Source organism: Aulonocara stuartgranti, assembly GCF_965226115.1.
Source record: "Aulonocara stuartgranti genome assembly, chromosome: 13".
NCBI lineage: Eukaryota > Metazoa > Chordata > Actinopteri > Cichliformes > Cichlidae > Aulonocara > Aulonocara stuartgranti.
Window position 1 is genome coordinate 21,012,994 of NC_138949.1, and position 18,878 is coordinate 21,031,871.

An 18,878-nucleotide genomic window follows, 5' to 3' on the forward strand; every position below is an offset into this window, starting at 1 on the left:
CGTGTCAAACAGCGCCTCAGCCAATAGTGTGAAAGGCGGGTTACTATGGTTACACAACGCTCTCCCGGTTGAAAGTACTTATAAACATTGCGTAGTTTGGCTTTTTTTTTTCTTCTTTTTAATCGTAAAATGAACGAGTTTGGAAGTTTAGAACTCAGGTATGTTGTCGCTGCAATTACGACACTGGTTATTTGTTAACAATTAACTGATATTGGATTGTTACAGGTGGATACAAGGTTTCGGAAACAAAAATACCGAGTTTGTTGAAAATAAAACAGTATGCTACACATGTGGGAATCATATATGTTTCCTGAATTTGGAGACAAGGACGCAAAACGCGTTTCCGAGTCCTGGCAGAGGCATTGGTGCATTGACAGCCAACGGAAACAGTGGGATTTTTGCTTTTTCCGAGGAAAAGCTATCCCCGTCGATATATGTGTACAGTTTCCCTGAGCTTCAGTTGAAGAATGAACTTAAGGGTAAGGCAGACGTACTTTAATTTGTTAAACTGCCACATTTTTTACTGTAATCCTGCCAAAGATGTGGACTTTTGCTCATTCATCTCTTTCTTTAGGAGGAGCACAACTGGACTACACATCTCTGGCATTAAGCCACGGTGGTCCATATTTGGGCTCCTGCTCCTCTCTTCCTGACCACATCATTACTGTGTGGTAAGCCACTCAAAGCAGAACACTGCCCTATACTGTGTACCATGTGTTTTCAGTTACTCGGGCTGAGCGGCAGTGTAATAGTAATCATAACCTTCTGATGCAGGAACTGGGAAAATGCTGAGCCACTTTGTTCTCAACCACAAGCTGGACAGGATGTCGTTTCCTTGGCATTCAACCCCATGAATTGGCTTCAGCTTTGTTCCTTGGGCACTGCTTCACTCACTGTCTGGAATATTGCAAAGAGTGACAGCCTTCATGTCCTGCAACCGAGGTAAACGCAATACAGCAAATGCATGTGTTTAAGTTTCTTTCAGCCTTGCTGCAAATGCATGGAAGGTTGAAAGAAAGTGGGGAAAGTAAAGAGTCAAATAATAACATATATGTGCATATCATATTTGTCATATTGCAGTACAATTAAGCTTCCAGCACCTGGTGGGACCTTTAGTGAGAGCCAGGCACCATCCTCTCAAAATGTCAGCAACATTATGGTAACTTTCTAGTTTGTGTGATATAACTGCAGTTTTTAGATCTTTAATTTATCCATAAAACAATTATGTTTTCCATGACCCAGCTCTACATGTGTTTGCACAGGCCAAACTCCACCAGAGCACCAGAGCCAGGCTGACTCCTTCTGCCATCTGCTGGACAGCCACTTCAAAGCTCTATGTGGGCTGTGCTGAAGGATTCCTGCTTCTTGTTGACCCAGAGAGCCACTCTGTCTCTGTCCTTTTCAATCCTACAAGTAAACAAACCCACACTTGGATGTGGAACATATTTTTTACCCAATTCAGAGACTAGAAAACACATTGGACATATTATTTGTTCTTCATTTTTGTTCAGGTGCTGAATCTATCCCTGAACTCAGAAGAAACAGCTTTCAGCGTTTAACTCCTAACAACAATGGTTTGATTGCTGTAGGAAAGGTACAAGCCCACTCAATGGTTACTGTATTAATGTATACAAGCACATCAAACATCAGGCAATTTAATATTGTTCTGTGTTGCAGGAGAGCGTGGTACACCTGCAAATCAAAGGGAGTCAGATAAACATTGCACAAACGTGGAAGTTAGAAAGACCTGTCACAACTGTGATGTACTCTCCTGACTATAAAACATTACTTTTTTCCTCTAATACCGTAAGTACTTAAGTGCGCAGGAGCATAACATGATATAGCCTAAAATATCCAAATAATAATATGTTACATGACAGAAAAGAACAAACTCTGACACCTCCTGCTTTTCAGGGGCAGATATATGTGTTGAACCCAGCCCAGTCAGATAGGATTGTGAAGATCTTCGATGTTCTCAGTGGCAACTTTGTGACAGCAACTCTCTTGCACAATGACAAGAACATTTGTGTGGTAAAGCATCTGTGTTGCTCAAGAACTGCAGCGTCTTGTAATTTGGGCCTGTGTCTCTTAATGAGCAGTGATGTTTGTGTTTACATTGGTTGCAGTCCTTGAAGGAGTCTGGAGAATTGCAACTGTGGTCCTCAGATGGCATCTGCATCAGTTCTCTCTCACTCCAAGTGGAGGTCAGATTGCCACCAGGAGAACTTACAGGACAGAGCACTTTAATATAAAATGTGTAAAATTGACATTTTTAAGAAAAAACACAAGTCTCTTTGTCTTTAGGTGACATGTCTGGCCTGCTGTCCTGTTGCACACTATGCAGCTGTAGGAACAACTACAGGAAAAGTGCTCTTTATTGACCTAAACCAGGAGCAGAGGCCTCGCCTGGTGCACGAGGTTCTCCTTTACCACAGTGCTGTTGATCATTTAGTGTAAGTATCTTCCATTTTTGTGATGCCTTCACGGGCATTTCAGTTAAAAACTGCACACAAAATTATATTATATTATATTATATTATTATATATTATTATATTTGTGACATGGAAGCATGAATTAGAGGGTGACTTCTTCTCCCCTTCTGCTCAGAAAAGCAAATAAAAATGTGTTTACTTTTACAGTTTTGATCATGACGGGCACTATCTTTTCACCGGTGGCTCAGATTCACATATCTATGTCTTAGAAGCTAGGCCGTCCAAGATGTTTTCAGTCATAGGGTACACAGGTAAATGCTTTTATTCTTACTCCTTTCAAAATATTATAAATCAACATTAAATTACAGCACACATCAGTGTAACTAGGTAAGAACTGTCACACACTGTAGCGTTGCAGAAATGTGTGGTCCTACTACTGTAACCAATGCAATGTGTGGGTTTATTTTCCAGTTCTTTCTGGATGCATTTTGTCTCTTTCCGCTCAGTGCAACAGGGACATGAACGAGGTGAAAGTTCTTGCACTGTGTGCTGGTGAAGAGGACAGAAAAATGGACAGTAGCCTGCTTACATTGCTCTCTCTGCCTACCCAGAACCTTGGAGGTACAAAACTAAAAGTGTTGATGAATTCTCTACTTAGTCTCTAGATGTTTAAATCATTTTAAAACAGTTTTATGATAGGACAGAGTTGTTCTTTAAAAAAAAAAGAATCTGTAGAACATAAATTACTGTGGTACCTTTTTAAGAGCGTGAATCCCTCTTGAAAAATAGTAGGATTTTTTGGCAGTGTCTCAGAGGCAATGTGAGAATCTCAAGTCTAATAAATGAATCATTAAATCATGGGGTAGTAAACTAAGGCAGTTAAAAAAAATGTAAACATTTAGCCAAGGAGGGGCACTGCATACATGAGAGGAGTGAGGTTTGAGAATCTGCAAAAAGCAAAAATTCATTTTGAAACCAAAAGTTGAATCATCTCCTGTGGGCGAGGAGAGGTTTGGAAGGTGATTAATGGAAATAAAGTACAAGCGAAACTTAAGGATCATGTCCTGGTTCCCGTGGTTTCCTTTATATTCCACTTACAGTACTGTGAAAAGTCTTGAGTCACCTATCCATTCTTTATGATTTGTTTCCAGGGAGCAAGGCTTTCTTGTCTTTTCTTAAAGTGGTCTTTAGCAGTAGTTCTCCTGGCTTTCTGAAGGTCTTTTGAGTGTTATGTTGACATATAACAAAAAACTTTGGAACTTCTCACTCTTATTGCTTGTTTATGCCCTGCCCTTATCTTCAACGTCATGCTGCTCTGTTGTATCTTAATTGCCCCTTGGGGATAAATAAAGTCTTTCTGATTCTGAAAGAATCAGTTTTAAATTGTATCTTTAGGACTTTGTTATTAGCAGCTCGTTGCAAAGGCATGAATTTTGCTTCCATTTCTTTAGTCAGATTTTAAAAAGTCCCAAAAAATGCATTTTGAAAGGCATACAATTTTATTTTTTCTTCAACAAGATGATTCCCAAAGGTGATTCCTTTTAGCTAAAAACTTTGGATATCTTGACATGGTGTACAGTGTGTCCTTAAAAAAAATTGAGGAAACTTGAAAAATGAAGACAAAAGAAGTGGGAGGACTAAAAAAACACACACTGGGACACTATGAGCCATAGATCATCCTCCCCAGAACCCACACCTAAACATTATGGAAACCACGTGGAATCTTCTTAACAAAAACAAAAAAAAGCAGCCATCATCCAGAGAAGAGCTTTAAATTTCCTTCAAAAAACCTGGAAAATTACTCCTGAAGATTACTTAATGAAATGACAAGAAGGCTGCCTAAAAGAGTTCATGCTATATTGAAGAATGAAGCTGGGCATACCAAATATTGACTTTAAAGATTTGATAGAACTGTGGAAACTGTTCTTGTCTCATGTACTATATTTCCATTTATGTTTGCACGTTTCACTGCACCTATCTCCCATTGTAGGAGCAAAATATAAAGAACTGGGAGACAGCCTGAGATTTTAAACAGTACTTTACACAGGTTTAATAAACGATGAATGATAGGCTTCTTCTTGTCTTCTGTTCTTATTGTTTTAAGCCTGAAAAAATGCATTATTTATCCATTATGTTTTATTTATCCAAGGAAATATCTTGGCAGTGTTCAAAACAAGGAACCGACACTAGACCACGTTCCCATAATGGATTAATAGTACTTAACGTGATGTATCACACAGAAATGTTTAGACATGTTGTTACTGACACAGTTAAAATGAATACAGCGAGTGAACAGTTTACAAAATCACACCCTTTATTTATACAGCAGACTGGAAAACTATGTTGGACAACACACACAAAGACACAAAGAAGAAGCAAACACCAAATTGAGAGTTCTAATACTAACGCTGAGATGCTAGTTTGCTTTAAGGGGCCATCTTTGAGATTAAAGCGCCAGAAAAAAAACAGGCTTGGCAGTTTGTAATTCTCAATTTATCTGTTTTTCATTGCATATTACAACGTGTCTGCTGTTCTGCAGGTCCAGATAGTATAGACCGACATGGTTGCCTGTCTTCTCACGTCCTCAAAGTGTTCACATTCACCGTGCCTCGTCCACTTACAAGCTGTGTTCTGGGATTAAGTGAGATCTTTGCTTACTGCCACAGGAGTAAAACACTTCAGCGATTTGTACTTCCTGAGGTTTGCTGCTGTCTTTTTTGGCTTTTTTCTTCTCAAATCATCTGTATAACTAAGTCACAGCATAGCATCACTCTGATTTGTTTTTGTAGTTTTACATACGTAATGGTCTCAGGTGTGCATTTTGAATCTTATTATTCTACTCTCTGATCTGTTCTCTCAGGACAAAGGGGATCTCTCTGATCAACAGAGAGTCGAGCTGAAACCAGTGCAGGAAGTAAGGGGTCATCCACTGGGCCCTGCCTCTCTTGCTCTCTCCCCTCACCGCTTATGGTTGGCTTCTGTGGCCCGAGATGGCTTACTACGGATTAGACAAACTGCGTCCATGGTTAGATCTCATTTAATTTCCTGTTTTTCATTTTTACTGTGAATGTTTTTGAATCCTGCTTTTCATTCCCTGTGGCGCTGCCACACCTCTAGGAGCGGTACATTGAACTGCAGTGTCACTCGTGCCGTCTCGGTGGAGTCCGGAACGTGTCCTTTTCCACAGACGGTTGCACACTCCTCACTGTAGGCCTCAAAGATGGCTCTCTTGTGTGCACTAACATCAGGTAAAACAAGTTGCACGTCACGCTTACATAATGCACAGATGTGAACAGCAGAGGGAACCGTTGCTCACAGTCACCAATAGGCTGATGAGGGTTACGTAAGGCAGGGCTTTTTCTCTATTATAACTGGCAATGAAGGACAAAAGTAAGTAAATATAACTTAGTGTCCAGGGGAATATCAGCAGGAAGACAAAGATCTAATAAAATTCACAGCACAATCTTTCCTCAGAATAACATCCCACTCACATTCCACATCTGACTACAGCAATTGTTCCTGCATGCTTCTGTTTTCAAGTCGTTTTTATCTTAAAGGTTTTAGTGCTTCAGAAATATTTTGTTTTGCATGCACCATTTGCGAGATCATGGTGTGTATAACCCACTGCCTATATTATTTATATAATAATAATATTGCGAATAATCTGTAAATGTAACCCCAATTGACCAAGCTATATATATAATGTTTAATTTATCTGTGACAGATACTCTAAAATGTTCCCATGTTATTAATTATAGTTTCAATTGTTTTTTGTCAAAAACACAAAATTTACAAACAAAATTACATATTTTAGGCAATCCTTGTGTGACTTTTATCTTTGTTTCAGTACTGCTAAAAAAGACTGACTGAATTAAGGATTGACTTTATTAAAACATGGCAGTATCATTTTATTGGCAAACATATATCAATGCTTTTGTTTAAAGCAAAAGCTAAGAAAACATCTTTCCTCTCGATTCTGTTGTGTTTTAAATGTTTTCTGACGTTGAGCTGTTTTCATTGTCACTTTGGAATCTGCCTCAGGGTGTTGTAGCGGAAAAATGTCACTACTGTAAGTCTGTTAGCCGTGGTTCGCAGACCTACTCATAAATTTCCATCTTCTCATCACTGATTTAGAAGTTGGAAATTTACAATAAAATCAAAGCCAGTAATGTTAAAAACGGGTGTGCATGCATGTTTCTGGGATCACAGATGATGCCACATAACAATCCATCATATTTTCAGTAGGATACTTTCTTTGAGAAACAATGAAAAGTTTAATTGTTTCAAATTCAGATCCACACTAGAAAACCTTTTCATTATGATCCATATAAATATACAGCCTGGGCCATAAACAGACCTCTGAGGTGATAACCCTATTCTAACTCTGTATTTTAGAGAAGGAAAAGAACAGATTTTTTTAAAATACTTTTTTCTTTTGTGCTTCAAGTAAAATTATTATTATTTTTGTTCCCTGATTGACAAAACTGTATAGAACAGTTTAATTGCACAGTCCGATCGCCTAGGGTTAAAGTTACATGCTTAGGCTCTACAAAGATTCATTGCACCGTTAAACCTGAGGGGGTTAAAGGACATGCTTGATGATAACATATATTTTTATTAATAGCAACAAATTCCATGAAAAGATCAAATATTATCTGTGCAACCAAGCTGTGTAGTCTGTTCTCAGAGATTCTTTTGTCTAGAAACTCTTAAATGGATTTGTGTGCGCTGTTACTTGTGCCTTCATTATGATCAATTCACCGTTGACTGCGGTCTTCTCTTAAAATGACAGCTGATAAATACCTTTGCATATTTTTGTGTATTTCTGCTTGGGTTCACACAGAGTTAAAGGTGGGGATGTCAGTACGATGAATGAAGCTACTCAGTACAGCAAGTCTACGGCTTATTTCTTGAAGAATATCTTTGATACTGAAAATCCCATCCTGATTAACTTTCCTGTGTGGGGTCAAGTGTCTCCGGTTGGCACGGAAACTCTAGAGGTAAGTAAGGTTAAATTGATCCATTGCGTTCTGTTTTACTGTAAAAACATGCTCTATTTGCTCAGGACAATGGGCTAAAGCTATTAACTAACTGCAGTCTAGTGCTGTAAAAGTTTCCTTTGTGCAGACTTCCCTGCTTCCATGGCCTCTAGTAGCTCAGTGCTGTTTCTTAACTTCAGCTGTTAATGATTTTAATGTGGTAGGAAAAAAGTAAATGTTTTTCAATGCCTCACAACTCAGTTCCCAAACTACAGCCTCCAAATCTGAAGGAACGCCTCCCCGACAGAGCTTTAACATAAACAGATTTAAGTTATAATGTTTTGTTATGCACGTGACAAACTTATTTTAAGCACCAATTAAACCTAACTTTTTCTTCTTAAGAAAGGGCCTGATGTTTTTTCGTTACTCCATTTAATACACTGTTTTAATTTTCTTATATTTTGTTTTTAAAATATGTTTGTTACTGGATTTTTCATGTAGGTTTTTTGTTTTTAGCTCATTTCTTTTGTTAATTGTCATATATGTCTTTAATTTTTTTTAAATCTTTTTTTGGCCATATTGTACTTTATTACTAAAATATTCAGCTTTTTAAGCTGGTTTGTTAGAGGCTGTAGTTAAAGTTTTGGCTGTTGTAACATGGGAATTTTCCAGCTCTTATGCTAAATAAAGTATATCTTATCAGTTGTAATAGATATAAACTGCTATTTATTGCTTGTGTGCCATTTACTGTTTACTTATCTAAATCTTTGAGTTATTTTTATGTGTCATAGGTCAGTGGTGGACCATCTGTCAATGTGACAGAGCGAGATAGGGACGATAACAACCTCCTACGTGCTCCACCTTCACAGCCCACCTGGCTGGAAAGCAGGCGAGAGGGGGTCAGTGACTAATATGCTGTGATATTTGTGGTGGTGGAATGACATCTGGATGTTGTCTACTATTTTTAGATACTTATTCTGCTGGGGGGGGTTTCTACGCGCTTGCAGATTGGAAGGTTACAAAAGTCCCCTTTGCACCAGTGTGTGGTATCTAGCTGGAAAAACAGCTGTGTGGTTTTTGGCATGCAGTCACTCTGTGCAACAGCTTGATTTATTTTTTTTATGGAGTAAGAAAACCAATTAGCTATAGGTATAGCGCAGTAAAGAACATAAACATGTGTAAGAGCATGTTAGGTACTTTGTCACCTGACAAAGAATTTTGTTAACAATAAATTGATGTTGAAGGTGTGGCAGGTTTTTAAATTTTAGGTTTAGCAAACCTCACTGATTATCTTATCACACATCGGAAAGAGGCACTTTCTAGTCTGATTTATGCTACATCTACCACGGCGTTGTGGGTGGGCCTAAGGGGCCTGAACCCACCCACTCCACTAACGGGCCCACCGTGATAAGATGAGTAAGTGTCTTAGTATTTATTTTCAATTAATACAAAGGAAATATTTAAATAAATAAAAACTAAATGTGTTTTCTTTTATATATAAGTAAAAGGTGATATTTATGAAGTTATCAAAGGCAAATTCTGACCAATCACAACAACCCATTTCACATGAACCATGACCTGATAAATCTGAGGGAGCACATCACAGTTCAGAGGTTGTTCAGCAGAGGATGAAGAAACTTCTCTGAATTTTTCTGATACGATCATGAGGTTTTACTCAGTTTGATTCTGGGATTTTGGTCATACTGAACCTTCACGGCTTCTTTGTTTCAAAATATTAGACGAGTCTCAGCGGGGACAAAATAAAATTTGTCCTGAGAACTGTTAAAAAATAGGTGGCCTGTCTGTTTTATATTCTCTTTCAATGTAGAGGCAGTTTCTATTGGGTTGATGAATATACAGGGCAGTGCTGTTTTCTCACTGTTGTTATAAGTCAGTGTAGCTCACCCTCTCATCCATAAGAGGATTTATTTGTTTCTTTGATTACACTTTGGATCTCTGTGTTTAAGAGGATGAACATATTGGTCTTCACAATCCACAGCAAGAATATTAATGATAGATTGAGTATTGTTTTTTTCATTTACACATGCTTGTGGGTACGCGCATGCACCCACTTGTAATAAATATAAGCGTCAGGATTAAAATCAACTTCTATAATTACTTTGTCCACAATCGGGATCCTGGCACTGACTCTGTGCTACAGGCTGAAGTGTTTTCTTTTCTTGTCAGTAATTACTATTTCTAATTTGAATTTTTACGAGAGATTCTCGATTCTTGTGAATCTGACAGTCTACATGTTGTCAACAGCTTCTAAAAGAAGATCAAGAGAAATACTCTGAGATGAAGAAGAACCTGATGGAAACCATCAAAGAGTTACGCGACAGTGTAAGTGAAGTTTATTACAAATGCTGGTATTAAAAAGATTAGGAGAAAATTATAATGCCCATGCATAAAACCTGAAAGAATTTAACACAATTACTGTGTCAATAAACGTTTTTCAATCCACTGAGAATTCTCCGTACTTACAACTATACTTAATACCTGAACAAAACCTACATACACGTAATTAGAGTGATCTAAAAACAGATTTCATGTAGCCAAAATACTCCATATCTAAAAGCTAAAAACTTTATGGTAAATACTATACAGCAGATAAAGCATAACATGATATTTGAAAAAATGATAACAGTTCCACAAAGAGTGGGATCCCTGCACTGTATTTCCTGTGATGTTAGATCCAGGAGATGATACGTGACAGTGAGAACCAGCCTGAACACTTTAACCTGGATGTTGAGGAGGAGAGGAGACTCGAGGCCATGGTGGAGCAGGAGGTCACAAGGGTACTGCTACACACACACACACACACACACACACACACACACACACACACACACACACACACACACATATACATAAATGGGATGACACTTTAATTCTGAATTCGGGTGATTGTGAATTTGTTTCCCTGTTGTAGGTGAGGACGGAAATTGAATGGGACATTGTAGAAAAATGTTACCTCCGTGATGTCCTAAAGAGAGAATGCTGGGATACCATGAAGGTCATCGGCAGAACCATAAAGGTGAGAAGGGTCAGAAAAAAACAGCGAAACATCACACTGATGACTTTTAACATTTTTTAATCATCGCAGTTTCTTTTTCTCTTGTCTGCCGCAGGCCTTTCACTCTGACCTTGAAGTGCTGAACTACCCTCTGAAAGAGCAAACAGCAAAAGAACTTGAGGACCTTTGCAGGGTTCAAAATATGAGGAAGTTAGAAAAAGCTGCCTGCAGCGTAAGAAAAACAGATCCAGAAGCTCAAACAGTTTAGATTCTGAGTAGCACTGCAAAGAAAGGCACATGTGATGAATTTGAACCAGTTAAATCGTGTTGCTGTTTTGAAATGTGACACAGAAATGCAGTAATGCAGCGCTGAGTGGAAGCTGCGACAACGCAGCCTCCTCTGTGTTTTGGGTTTTCCTCTCTGGAAATACATTTTATGGCTGAAGCGTTCAAGTCAAAACAAGTTTACAGCTACAAAATGATTGGATGCCATGAATCTCAGTCCTTCATCTGACCTTTCACTGCAGTAGCATTTTGAAATGCTTGAACACATGCCAGTCCACCATTGTTGAAACTTTTTTAGATTTATAGCTGTGTGGCTAAAAGTGAGTTGTTTCGATAGTTTTATCTTAGTGCAATGTCCTGTGGATGAAGTTTATAATCACATGGCCACAGATTCAGTCCTCACTGTTTATCTCAGCCCTTGTGTCCACCTTTAACCCTCAGCTAGGCAACCTAAAGAAAGATCTCAGTGCACAAGAAGAAGAGGAGGAGAAGAAAGTCCAGGACGCTGAGACTGCCACTGTGACGGGGAGTATCTCGGCTCAGTTAGGATATTCAAATCCTTATGTCTACGATCAGTTCAGCCTGAAAACCATAGAGCAGAGGATCAACCAGATTGTTTTGTTACAGGTGGGAACCTGTTTCAAAAAGGTGCAATAATTATGTCTTTATATTCAGGGAATATCCAGAACTGTAATTAAAATACTTTCTTAAAAATAATAATTATGGAAATAAAGAGCAACTTCATCATATTGTCATGCTGATCATTAATAGCAGGTTTTCTTTGCCCAATTTCACTAATCTGCACATTGCAGGATGTGATTTATCGCGTCAAGACGGCTTTCAACGCTGACTTTGAGGCATTACACAAGCAGAAGATGAAGGAGCTCAAACGTGTGAGAGACAGGAACAAGCACATCAGAGAAATCATGCTGCAGCTGGACATGCACGAGGAGCTGTGGGAGCCCAGCCTGACCAACAGCGAGTGGCCAGAGAGGCTGCTCGCAGTGGAAGTCTCTGAGGTTACTGTCCTCTTGAAACATCTAATCAGTTCACAGAGGGTTCAGAGAAAGTTCAGGGGACAAAGCATCTGTACAAGTTGAACTGCTCGTTTGTTTGTTTGTTCTTTTACCAAAGTGTGAAATGGTGTGTGGTTTTTGTCTTATGAGATGTCAACTTTGTCCAACTCCAGATAAGAGCTGAACGGTACCTCACAGCGGAGCAGAAAGAAGAGGAGGAGAGGAGAAAGCTGGAGGAGGAACGTCGTTTGGCTGCCCAAGTATGCTGCCACAAAACAAAAAAAATATGTTTTTGTTTTTCGGTTTTTACATGTTAAAATACTTCCATAAAGGATGATTGCTTCGATGGTGAGGATAGCTCAGTTCTGCCATGTTAATGGGTTTTGTTGTTCTATTGTTCAATTGCAGGCTGATGATTCTAGAGAAAGGGCTCTTGATGACATGATGGATGGAGTACTTGAAGTGAAAAAAGAGGACATCTTGAAAATGGTGACCATCAAAACATTTTTTTAAGACATTAATGCTGAAGTAGACCAGTAGACAGCAGAACACAGTATGAAATATTATCTACTCACTTCTTTGATCAATCTGTTAATTTTGAGATTGTCTCCAAATGCAGAATACAATTAAATATAAAATAGAGTTTTATGTTAAATGAACTGGTACCTATGAAGTGCCCTTCTCCTCTTAAGCCCGATTCAACCGGGCTTAAGAGGAGAAAAAAAAACAGTATAGTTATAAACACACACACATTCATGTAGCACTTTATTCTGTGCCTTTGAAAATCATGCTTCAGCACCTTGACTATTGCCGCTTTGACATGCGGACTAGAGTAGCCAGGAATTGAAACACTGACTTTTTAATTGTTAGATGATCTGCTCTCAAGTGGGAAGACGGGGTTTCGGGGGTATATGGTTGAATAAGACATTTGAATGCTGTTGTAGAATGTAATTCAATTTAAAAAACAGAAAACCAAACCAAAACAGTCTTTTAAGTGAGAAGATAATATAAATAAATACAACATGATGTACTTAGCTATTTAAAACTATACTGTTTTTTAATTACTGGTAGTTATAGATAATGATGTATTCTGTAATTAGATAATATAACATATTAGAAAGCTGGTCCACATCTCATGTCTTTGTTTCATATTACATACAGTCTAGCCAGATGAACCACGTGTGTGTGTGTGTGTGTTAATGATGTCGCAGGATTTCTTTCTTTTTTTTAAAACTTGAATTCTTTTCTAAGCAGCGTCAGTTAAATTAGACAAATGAGCAAGAAGGGCACATAGTTTCTATTGAATTTACTCCACAGGAAATACCTCTGCCTGAGTTTGTTTTGACCAAACCTGACATTCAGTGGAGTGAGGAGGAGAAAAAAGTTTTCAAAGAGTATGAAAAGAAAGCCAAGGAGCTCAGCGAGGAGAAGGAGAAGTACAAAAAGGTATTACATAAGATGCTCTTTTTGCACTGATCTGAATTATAATTCACTCCTGATGTGAATGGTAACAGTCTGTGGCCTGTGTTGTTGCAGCTACTGGAAATTGAAATAAAAAAGCTTCACCAGTCCACCAAGGAAGCGACCGAAAGGTTTGATGAAAATCTGGCAAAGCTGTTAGAGAAGAAAGTGAACTGCACAGTAGCTATATACCAGGTAAGCCGTCTCTTCTCATTTGCCCCTTGCAATGTCTTTTATAACATCCTGCTTAAAATTGGTTTCGGTGTATCTTACAGGAAGAGCTCAAGATCACATATCTCGTTGAGTCAGTCCTCAGAGAAGAAGAGATGAGAAGCCAAGAGCAGGAGCTCAAGCTCCAACTTGAAAAAATGTTGGCATACAAGGTCAGAAAACTGGTGCACAGTAATGCTGTAGGAATTTATGAGTGCCAGCTTCACACTCTGTTCTTTGTGAGAAATGGCAGCAACATCATCCAAAACTGTAGAACAAAACCTTCTCTTCGTTCAGGCATGTTTTTTTAAGAGCTAACCTGTGTGGCACACTCATTTTGTAGGCTTCAAGACTGCTTATCGCTAATTTCCATACATGCTTGTCTCCTCTAAAATTGGTTCCTCTGACAGGATGAAACTGAGGAGAGGTTGAAGAAGCTGGAAGATGAAGTAGAGTTGTTACAGGAGACGTATGACAATGTTGTCCTTGAAGACAAAGTAAGCCAGCTGATTAAATACCGTACTAAAATCATGGCTGAGAGAGATGGCAAACATAACACAATATAGTAACCTAACGTCTGTGTCTCTGAAGTCGCTGGATAAAGACTTCAGGAGGGCATTTTCAGACCTTCCGAGCCATATGGTCGATTGCCTCTATAAGATGTTCAAACGCAGACCCAGGTTTGTTTCCTGATTGATGGCTACGCATGAAGAAAATTACATAATTTGAGTTGTAAACTGTTTATCGTTTTTTGTGGGCAAATTTTCACCCCACAGGGCTCAGAAGATGAGGGCCCAGATGGACAACAGCAACAATTCTGACCCGTTTAAAGAGCATCGTCTGTGTGGTTCTCAGGCCCCTGATGCATTCAGCCAAATGCTCAGAGCCATGGACGAACTGGACGCTCCAGCGAACATACCAGAGGGCTTGAGCACAGTAGCCTGGGAGAAATTCTGTCACGTTCGCAGAGCTAAAGTAGAGAGCGAGCAAAAGGTATGACGACGAGGAGAGGTTAAATATGGAGGAGAGTTGCTGTTCCATTAAGATATGCATAAATGTGCACAATATCTTACTCCGGCTCAACTTATGAATAGATGTAAAAAACAACTATTTCCATTCTGTGCTTGCAGTCATGCACTCACTGCTGGACACGTCTTTTTCAGGTAAAAACAAAAGCTTTGACTCTCGCTGAGATGCAGGCGTTCCTGCAGAAGAAGAGAAATGAGGATAAAGCTGCTCAAGAGGAAATTAAAAATCTTTCTAAAGCGCTTGAAAGGTATAAATCAGATTTTTCACTCTGATTCCAAGCAGTTGTAAAACAAGCCTTAAACTTAATGACTAGTGTAAGTACATTAAATCTATTTTTTAATGGAAGAATGACCCGTGAGTGCTTCCCCCCCCCCTTCTGCTGTAGTCTGCACCGGAGGAGGACTGATCTCCTGATGGACACCATGGTCCAGGTAATACTTAAACAGGGACAGGTGGAGGTGACTACCACAGACCCAACTGCTGACAACGCAGACACCGACTTCATGCTTTACCACAGGAGCGTCGTGGACAACCTGAGAAATGTCATCAGGGTCAGCCTTTTCCTACTCTCATCACAAAGAATTTGATTTGATTCAAACCAAATTGGTCAAATTCAGGTGGTTATGGTGTCGTTGCCTGCTACTGATTATTATCGCTATGCTCAGACACTTGCAGAGCAGAAAATAACATCCATGGTGGCGTGCAAAGACGTGCGTAAGGGCATGATCCAGCTGGAATGGGAGAACAAGGTGATGAGGAAGCAAATAGAAGACCTCTACGACAAGGAGAAGAATATCAAGATGCTACGACTCTCAGAGGAGCAGCAGAAAATGACAGTAATGTAGATTCTAAAATATGCTAACACTGCCTCTTTTTAAATGTTTTATTCTAAACTAAACTGAGACAGTGAATAGGCATTACGCTGTATAATTCCAACTTATGAAAACGTTCAACATCTGCTTAAAATAATAACAAAATGTCTGCGTTTGAGGTTAAACATTAATCCCATTTGCATTTCTGGCCAAACCTCAGGCGGTGATATGAAGGCAGGTATTTGGCAGCATCACATGTTTTGCGGGCAGCAAATTGTTACCATCCTCCAGCACAGATGGATGATCTTTTATTGAAGACACACACCCTATTCACGCCAGCTCCCCACCCTGTTTTTTTCCCTTTTTCAGCTCTTAAAACTCTTACTCAATAGGCGGAGACTGGTTGGAAGATTATCCTGTCCTTCCGTTCTTTTTTTTTTTTAAATACGTTTTACTTTGTTTACAACCTAATTCGCATTGAACACGAGTAATATCACAAGTTAGAGCGCTGCAGTTGAGAAATAAAAAATACAGATCAAATGAGTCATCCGTCATCTTATTTTTAACAAGTCAATGAGCATCGCATGTGTTTCCAGGCCTGAATGCCAGCTTCCGTTGGAAAAAAAAACTTCAGGTAGATCTTTGGTGGCCATTTCCTGCCATTGTTCAAGCCCATGAAACCAACCAACTAAATCCAAAGTTTTATGATGAAGGTGTTTTACTTCAACTGTTGTTGGATGCTGATTTTCTGTTCTTTCACTGCACACTCTTTTCTTTTCAGCATCGCAGCAAGTCAGATCAAGAAAGTCACACATCCAAGCAGATTTCCAGTTTGGAGAAAAGTATTGCCTTGATGGAAATGGTAATAAAACAGTAGCTACATGTGTGTAATTTGTGCAGCTGACTGTTCAGATAAAATGTGCATTTTTATTTCAATTTTATGCAATTATGCAAATGCAATTATTTTTAATTTCAGACTCATAAGAAGAGTGTGCAGCAACGCTTAAGAAAGATTGAACAGTTAAATAAGCGGGCAGCAGCAAAAGCTAAAAAGAGCGCCGATTTAGAACAGCAGCTCCCTGAAATGCAGGTCACCGTGTCAGAGTTGAGACACATCTGCAAAGCAGCAGGTAACGAAAACAGCCATTTCAGCTCTAATTAAACACAATGCAAATGGGAGTTTTCTTCATCTTCTAGCATGTTTGGTATTTAGCTATGGCAGAAAATGAGGCTGCTGCACGAGAAGAGCGCTACCAGGAAATCGTTAAGAGGAGCAAGTTGAAGGAACTCGCCAGAGCTCAGGCAGAGCACCTGGCTTTCCTTGGGGCAGAAGTTGAGCGTCTCACCATGAAGAACTTTCCTTCGCTTGATCAACTGAAACACTAATAAGCAAAGCTTTCTTCTTCAACAGATTTTTACGGTTTTATTTAAGCTTCTCTCAGCAGATAAATTGAACATAAAGTGTACAACTTGAACTGTAGCAGCAACAAATTAAACAATAAACAGGACATCTGAAATGTGATTGTTCCCCTGTAACATTTTATTAGGTAGTGAAGTCGTCCTCTGTGCGGTCAAAGTGCAGAATGCTCTCATCCAAATTGAACAGGTCAATCAGCTCAGACAAGCTGGCTTTTCGTCCATCAATAGGGACTTCTGATTGCAGTTCATACAGCGCAGCTTGAGCACAATGCCGCCACTTATCAATCAATGTTTGGAGATGAGTCAAATCATTCTGTGGGAGAAAGATGGGAGAACCTGTCGTGAGAAATTGCCAGCTTTGGTTTAAGTAACCAAAAACATATCCCATTATGTTCCATTTAAATGTCGCCAATACCTTGCTTCTGTACATTTTAACCATCTTGAGTCTACGTAGAGTCTCTGTTTTGTCTTTCACCTCCTTCCTGAGACGTTGTGCAAAGTCTCCTGAAGGATATTGTGTTGATTTGGGAGCAGGCCCAGACAACGTTTTACTGCCTTCTCTCTCCCCATTTCTGTTTACATCAACACTGCTTAAAACCACTGGAGGATTATTAACGGGCTGCTGGGAATCTGCTGAAACTTGTTGGCCATTCTCCTCATCATCAACACAAAGGCGTTTGGCCACAGAGAGGGGAGAGATGAAGGAGCGCCTGGATCTCTTCAGCCTCTCCCTCAGTGAGGCACTCAGCTTCGGTTGATGCTGTGGGGGTGACAGGAAAGAAAATGACTCACAGGGAAAGTGCATGGGCAAGTTTTGATAGTTAATTACAAAAGTTCCTATAAAGTCAACCATCATGCCAGGTTATATTATGTAAGACAAATGGTGCTTAAGCCCTTCTAACACCTTACCTTCTCTTTGTAGTCACACGGGCTTGACTCTACTGAACTACATGGTGAACAACAGTCCCTCTGTAATTTAGCTGCTTTAGGTGTGATCTCCATCGCTGAAACTTGCTTTGAATCATGTAAACTTCATAGTTTGGAACGGTAGTTTAAGTTAGCCAAGTGGATATCGTTAGCTAGGCACTTATCCATTTATCACATTTTAACAGACGCGGCTGAAAAAACAAAACTACTTTCAGCACTTACAGTAAATGAAGGGTTGTTAAATGCTGCTACAATAACCACTGAGCAGCCAACAACTTTCACTAAACGCAGACTGAATCAGAAAGCTAGGACCGACGCGAGACTTTTTCCGTATTTTGCGGCTCGAAACCTTCGCAGTCTGTGATTGGATAGAACGTAATGACGTATTACAGAAACGCATCTTGGGAGCTGTAGTTAGTATAACATGTAAGGCACAAAATGTTCTTTGTGCCTTAAATCCGGTGTTTTCATGATATTTCTCAAACTTACAATAAATCCGTATGATTATATTGACTCGCTCTTCTGCTTTGAGAAAATTATACATGCAAAATTAGTTAAGTGTTCCTAAAAATAATTTTTTTGAACTTGAAAAAACCTGCTGGAAATACAGGTTACTTACAGTAAAACTAAATAAAGTCAGGTAATTATAAGAAGAATATTAGAGTAAATTATATTTCTCATTAGATTTTAAAGGATAAAGCGTAACATTCAAGAAGTAAGGACTTCCAATGAAATTAAACTCAACTATGCTGCTTTACAAAATAAAGTGCCACAGGAAACACAAAGTAAAACTGATTTGTGTGGACTGTTGACAGGTTTAGGGCTGCTTGCCACCCTTGTTGCTAGGGTCGAGTCACATTGTGATTCAGCTCTTCTCATCAGTTGATTCATTTCCTTTAATGGGCTTATTTTTAACTCCTCCAGACCGATCCATTCATGGTTTGTTTGGGATGGCGTTCAGATGTTTGCGATCACCTGCTTTTTTTTCTGCTGCCTTGAGGATAAAAAGTGGGAATTAAAACGTGAGGCTGCCTGGACTTGAACTTCAGCACTTGGCAGTCTGATATTACACACCTTAGGGATCTGGGGATTTTTGTCATATTATATGGATGAATGTTGTAGGGCTGAAAGCTGCAGTTAATTACTATGTGTGAGTCAGGAGACAGTTTTCAGTGGTTTTTTTTTTTACTTTTGAAAACTTGACAAAAACTCTGTGCTCAGTCCCCAGCAATATGGGTAGCAACAGAGCCAATGTGAGACAGCGAACGCAGGTGCCATGTCTTTCATCAAAT

The 18,878-nt window shown here is 39.2% G+C and overlaps 2 protein-coding genes across 2 annotated transcripts; one reads left to right on the plus strand and one right to left on the minus strand.

The window, feature by feature from the left end:
- The first annotated feature begins 67 nt into the window (after positions 1–67).
- On the plus strand, positions 68–16,762 carry cfap43 (cilia and flagella associated protein 43). Its single transcript, XM_082558010.1, has 38 exons — positions 68–158; positions 226–479; positions 575–671; positions 775–942; positions 1,081–1,159; positions 1,263–1,413; positions 1,512–1,594; positions 1,678–1,806; positions 1,915–2,031; positions 2,127–2,204; positions 2,305–2,453; positions 2,640–2,743; positions 2,904–3,053; positions 4,972–5,132; positions 5,293–5,457; positions 5,550–5,680; positions 7,276–7,432; positions 8,203–8,310; positions 9,677–9,754; positions 10,105–10,209; positions 10,344–10,448; positions 10,543–10,659; positions 11,154–11,339; positions 11,525–11,731; positions 11,902–11,988; positions 12,137–12,217; positions 13,046–13,174; positions 13,265–13,384; positions 13,465–13,572; positions 13,810–13,896; positions 13,991–14,079; positions 14,176–14,392; positions 14,563–14,675; positions 14,814–14,979; positions 15,094–15,264; positions 16,022–16,102; positions 16,217–16,370; positions 16,454–16,762. The coding sequence occupies exons 1-38, from the start codon at positions 130–132 to the stop codon at positions 16,624–16,626; spliced, it is 4,884 nt and encodes a 1,627-aa protein (XP_082414136.1). The 5' UTR covers positions 68–129; the 3' UTR covers positions 16,627–16,762.
- On the minus strand, positions 16,758–18,110 carry sfr1 (SWI5-dependent homologous recombination repair protein 1). The gene is made up of 3 exons (XM_082558015.1): positions 17,569–18,110; positions 17,075–17,419; positions 16,758–16,972 (listed from the first exon to the last, which is right to left on the minus strand). Exons 1-3 carry the CDS (start codon positions 17,659–17,661, stop codon positions 16,784–16,786), a joined length of 627 nt encoding a protein of 208 aa, XP_082414141.1. The 5' UTR covers positions 17,662–18,110; the 3' UTR covers positions 16,758–16,783.
- Between the last annotated feature and the right edge of the window lie 768 nt (positions 18,111–18,878).

Bases quoted from the DNA above. Each gene is read 5' to 3' on its own strand.
- sfr1 (XM_082558015.1), bottom strand. From the start codon at position 17,661: ATGGAGATCACACCTAAAGCAGCTAAATTACAGAGGGACTGTTGTTCA. The intron at 17,420-17,568 runs GTAAGGTGTTAG...TCACCCCCACAG, and splicing joins CGTGTGACTACAAAGAGAAG to CATCAACCGAAGCTGAGTGC. The intron at 16,973-17,074 runs GTATTGGCGACA...TTTCTCCCACAG, and splicing joins TTAAAATGTACAGAAGCAAG to AATGATTTGACTCATCTCCA.
- cfap43 (XM_082558010.1), top strand. From the start codon at position 130: ATGAACGAGTTTGGAAGTTTAGAACTCAG. The intron at 1,595-1,677 runs GTACAAGCCCAC...TCTGTGTTGCAG, and splicing joins GTTTGATTGCTGTAGGAAAG to GAGAGCGTGGTACACCTGCA. The intron at 15,265-16,021 runs GTAATGTAGATT...TTTTCTTTTCAG, and splicing joins AGGAGCAGCAGAAAATGACA to CATCGCAGCAAGTCAGATCA.